Here is a 5,450-nt window from a genome sequence, read left to right as displayed (position 1 = left end):
ATTTGTTTCGGAAGCTCTGTATTCATGCATTCATGTATTTGGCATTTGGTAAGCTTTTTCTTCACTTTTTATTCCCAATTTTTGGCTTTGAGTGAATATAAACTCAGGTGGTGTAAACAAATATTGAACTAGGGTCCAAAAGTAATCGGAGGAAAAACTTACGTGTACTTATCAAAAGTAGAACGTTAACCTGACATGCGTTTACATTTCCGGATATATGGCAATAACCACTCATACTTTTCTTTCTTGTGAGAGTCAATTAGCACTTTCGTTACATTAGCTCTCCAAAAATTAAGGTAAAGGGAGCCAGAAAAGGAACATGTGTATTGCTAAGTAGAGATTGACTACAAGAAAACTATCATTGGGTGAACAAGCGACGCGTTAGCGCAATTTGAAAGGGCCGTGACTCTCCTCCATATCATGGTAATAAATAGCTCCTGAATATAGTTGATATTGATAGGCATGTATAGATTAAATGATAACAATTCAAGTCGACCAGAAAACTGAGAACTCTTTAAAAAGATCACAATGTTAAGGAGGAAAGTGGATTAGATGTTCCATGTCATGTCTGGACAACATTCGATTCCATAGTAGTACAGTGGTTGGAACAAAATATGACACTTTTCTAAGAAAGGGCCAACAAAATATGACACGTACAATTTTATATATACAAAATTATATTTTATCTTGGAAAATAGAGTGATTATTCTACTTGGATTCATATTTGAAAGGAATACTAATATATATCACTGTTAATAAAATTTTAAAATTATATAATTGTAAATATAGTAAAATTAGATTTTCCCTTGTTAATCTAAGATAAATGAGATGTCAAAAAAAAAAAATCTAAGATAAATGATAAATTACGATTAATAAATGTGTATGAGTTTCTTCCATCAATAGGCCTATTGGGTTTTGAACTTTTGACCCATTATCAAAACCCAATTTACAAATCTTGAGAAGTATTTGAACCACAACTACTCATGAGGTTATCCAGCGATTATTCTCCTCTCAGAATTGTACACAGGGAAATAATACTCCTATTGAACATCTACTAAGGAGTCCATTAATGTGATCTAATTTGTTCTTATTACAAACTAACAGATTATGATATGTAATTTAATCAAAAAGATGTCTTAACCCATTCACTTTATACGTTTTGAGCAATTACACATGTCGACCCAATGCGAAATCACTCACCAGGAGTCATGATAGTAACGAATAATGTTGCTTCTATAACCGATGTATTTAATTTCGTAATATGAACTTTTAAGTATTATCATTCATGACAGGAAACTCGCTGGTCAAGCTGGGGCCATGTGTACCGACTGGTAGGAACAATAGATGAAGAATACAAACATTGTAATTAGATCGTTATACTTAACTCCTAATGAAACTCCCATGTTCTCTAGCTAAAGGAGTGGGACACAGCTCAAATGAAATGACAACATTCATAACCATCGGTTTTGAAAAAAAAAAAACATTTATAACATTAAACATCTTGATATCATATACAAAAACATAACAAAGAGAGAATAATAGGGAAACTGAAAAAAAAGGAACAACATAAAAGCCAACAAACTTAAAACAACACAAAAGCAAAAGGATGATCACCACTCATCACAAAAACACACCATCATCATTAATCAGATTCCTTTTCCTTCTTCACCTCATCTACGGTCTTGGGATGGTACCCTGGGAGCTTCTCCTTGATCTTCTCCAAGATCCCCTTCTTCTCAGCCGGATGCGCTTCCTCCACCGGAGGAGCAACAACCGGTGCGGCAGGGGCGGCGGGTGAGGCATCTTCAGGCTTCTTTCCATGACCTGGAAGCTTCTCCTTCAGCTTGTCCATAAACCCTTTCTTCTCCTCGTCAGTTTTCACCTCTCCTTCAACAGTTGTAGAAGTAGTAGTCTTCTTCTTGTCCTTCTTGATCTTCTTCCTCTTCACACCATCTTCACCTTCTTCCTCGCTTGACTGTCATCAAAAGATAAGATCATAAACAACATATAAATACTTTTTATGAACCCTTTCAATATATTAATCAGATATAAAACTTACGGAGCTAGAAGAGCTGTCGCTTCGGTGAAGCTTCTCGAGGAGACTATGCTTCTTCTCTTCTTCCTCGTGTTTGACCTCAGGCACCACCGGCTCTGAGATATGAACCTTATGTTCAAACTCAGAGTCAATGGTCTCCTCTGGTTTTGTTTCCTCCTTCTTCTTCCCCAAGAAATCAAACAGTCCACGATCCGTAACCTCGGCTGATGATTCCTCGGTCGTTACCTTTGGCACATCTTGCTCATGAACTACGTTCTTGGTTTCTTCGGCCATAGTTATTATCAAGAAAACGTTTGCTAGGTTTTATGAGAATGTGAAATGATCAAAGTAATACTCTGAGATGAATGAGAAGAGAGATGAGAGAAAGTGTGGTTTTATAGTGTGAGGAACTGAGGACTATGGAGGGGTCCGATACAACGCGGATTTAACGCTCTCTATGATCATTTTTTAATTTTATTAAAATATTTGCAGATTTTAGATATATTACAAAATGGCCCCACTTATTTATTTTTCCTTTTTATAACTTCTTATCTTCTCCACCACGTAACTAACATTCTCTTAAAGAATACATTAGTTAATTATAAATAGATTGCTTACGTTACCAGAGACTAATCTATGTTAAATAATTTAAATGGATAATTGCAATGATTAACATAATTTTGGATGAGACTGGTAACTAGATAGAGTTGCCAAATAACAAAAAGAATTGAGAACTTATAAGTGGTTTAGGCATAGTAATTTAATCTATACTATTTATAAGTTTAGTAGTTATCAAATCCAGATAGCTTAAAGAAGGATATATCCCAATTTCTTTTAAGTTCTTTATATATATAACATATAGAGGGATGTAATTGTAAATCTCAGAAAATGGGTTAAAGAAAGAAGGGAGTTAGTACTAACTACTAACTATTTAACTCACCATAGATGGGAAGACACGCGTCGACCATCAATGAAAACTGGACGGCGAACAAACGTTCAGAAAAATAGAAAGACGACATAAAAGTGGGACAGAGAGAAAGTGGTAATAAGCAATTAAAATTCGACACGTGTCAGTATAGTATGGGATTTCTCTAATGTTGGACCCACAAGCGTGTACTGATTGGCGTAAAAGAAGTAATGTCGGTGTTGTCGGTCCATTTGATTTATTGACTACTGCTGACTTGTGCCACGCTGGACGAAGCTTAAGAGCATCCTTAACGCAGGACGCTAAAAAAGAGACGCTTAAATTTTTAGTTTTTTTTTCTTTTTTTTTTCTGTGTGATTTAAAAAAAAAAAAAAAATTAAAAAGGACCAATCGCGGGCCACCACGTGTCGGTGGGGCCCGCGAAAACACCAAACAACGCTGCTTAAACTAGCAACAAATCGTGTGTGGCTTGTGTTTTTTGTGGGGCCCACTCATTTATTTAATATTTTTGTTCTAAGCACCCTTTCTAAACAACTTGCGTTGATGATGCTCTAATAACGTTACTCTATATTAACGTTACAAAAGGAAAACAATAACATCCTCTAATGCTTATCCCGTGAAGTTAATAGTCTAGGGGTGGTGGCATGACCTTTGAAATTGTGTTAATAAATTTCAACGTAAAAAGGATATGTTCAAATGAATTTTCGAAAGATAACCTTAAATGTAATAATAAGTAACAGGAAGATAACCTTTAACCGGGCTTCGTAGCCTGGTGGTAATGGAACCTCGGCTGAGGTGCCCGCCACCCAGCTTCGAAACCCGGCCACAGCGATTTAACATCCTTACTGCTGGGGCGCTGGACCCCTTCGGGAGATATTTGGGAAAGTGGCTGCCCAGACACCAGAGATACCAAAAAAAAAAAAAAAAGTAACAGGAAGATATTTTAACATTTCCACCAAAAAAAAAGTAACAGGAAGATACATATATGAGTAGCATAACTTGAATTGCTTTTCACCAAAAAAAAAACTTGAATTGATACAATGAGATACGTACGTTAATATTTGAGAGAGGAAATGATAAGAATATTAAAATGGACCGATGGTGATCGGGAAGCATCGTCGTTCATCTCCTTTACGTAACAATGAACCGTGTTCCCATATCATTCGTAGTCTCTGGTCTCAAATTCGAATCGAGACGCAACACGAATACCAACACATCCCTCAAAACAAACCAGTATTTTTCATTTGGTCGTCTTTTTCGTTCATATTATATGAATTATGATATCAGTGATGGCGAAACAGACAACTTGTAACCGACATTCTCGCGATAATACATTGTGATTACTTTTTTTTAGCAACACAAAGTGAGTACTATAATTTGTATTTTTTAGTATATTTACATTAGAGGAATTGGTGAACATTTTAAAATATTGCAACGATGGTCGGTTTAAGGCTTTTAAATTAATGTAGTGTGTTATTATATAAAGAAACCCAATACAATCTTTACATTAAATTTTATACTTTTTTTACATAACTATTATAGCTTCTTAATGTTTTAAAGGTGGTTCTTACTATATTTCTGAGTGGAAAAAAAAAGAAAATGATTAAGAGCATCATTCCATTTGTTATAGTTATCTGTCTATACTTTGCTTTTCAGTTTTCACCGCTCCTCCACGTTAATGTGGACGTGATATTTGCCTCATTGTTGTCAAATCGTGAATATTCAACGATATTTACCACTCACTTTATTTGGTGGGACACGAGAATCGACCAGTGCATTGGTTAATATTTTCTCTAAGTTGATTTTATTTTTTAATCATTAAATTAACCGCTCGAAGAAAAGACTTTTCAATCATATAGTATAAGTTTTGTCATGATTTTTAGTTGGATATCAACTTACTAATGAAAAGGGCTAACAAGTAGAGGGCCCAATACACATCACATGGGCCTATATGAATTGGGTGATATGTAATTCAATTGGAATTTTGAAAAAATTCAATCTTGTAGCTGCTTGAAAATGAATAGTTACTACTTATGCTTATTTATCATTCAGGATGGATGTGGTACTGGATGTGGTAGTGTTTGTTATCTGGGAACTAGTGATCTTAGCGTTCCTGGTATTTTCAGCTGTCTCTTTGTACTTCAAGCAGTTGGAACTCGCATTCATCTTGGGTTGTGTCTGTGTACTGTTGCTTGTTTGTTTAAAAATCACGAAGCAAGTGAGAATAGCTAGGAAGAAGAAGCGGAGGATGCTTCTTCCTCTCTGTATGTTAAATGACTTTAAGATTCTTATACAACCAAACTCAACTGGTGAGCTCAGAATTGTCTCTGGTACGAATTACTTCTGGAACTTTGTAGAGTAGATTTGACCTGATATAGGTTATAAGTAGATGGACATGTGCAACTTCAGGGGGAATCAGAGCAGTCTACTGGAAACCGAAACTAAAGTGTCTGAAAAAGATTTTGTTTTTTTCTGTATTTAGGTGGTTTT

General features: G+C 35.4%; 1 protein-coding gene across 1 annotated transcript; it reads right to left on the bottom strand.

Annotated features, from left to right (window-relative positions):
* Positions 1-1,464: 1,464 nt before the first annotated feature.
* Positions 1,465-2,417, bottom strand: LOC108842314 (dehydrin ERD14). The gene is made up of 2 exons (XM_018615182.2): positions 2,060-2,417; positions 1,465-1,975 (listed from the first exon to the last, which is right to left on the bottom strand). Exons 1-2 carry the CDS (start codon positions 2,327-2,329, stop codon positions 1,643-1,645), a joined length of 603 nt encoding a protein of 200 aa, XP_018470684.1. The 5' UTR covers positions 2,330-2,417; the 3' UTR covers positions 1,465-1,642.
* Between the last annotated feature and the right edge of the window lie 3,033 nt (positions 2,418-5,450).

Source organism: Raphanus sativus, chromosome 2 (genome assembly GCF_000801105.2).
Source record: "Raphanus sativus cultivar WK10039 chromosome 2, ASM80110v3, whole genome shotgun sequence".
Lineage (NCBI taxonomy): Eukaryota > Viridiplantae > Streptophyta > Magnoliopsida > Brassicales > Brassicaceae > Raphanus > Raphanus sativus.
Note: the sequence above shows the minus strand (reverse complement) of the source record. Positions and strands in the feature narration are given on the sequence as shown.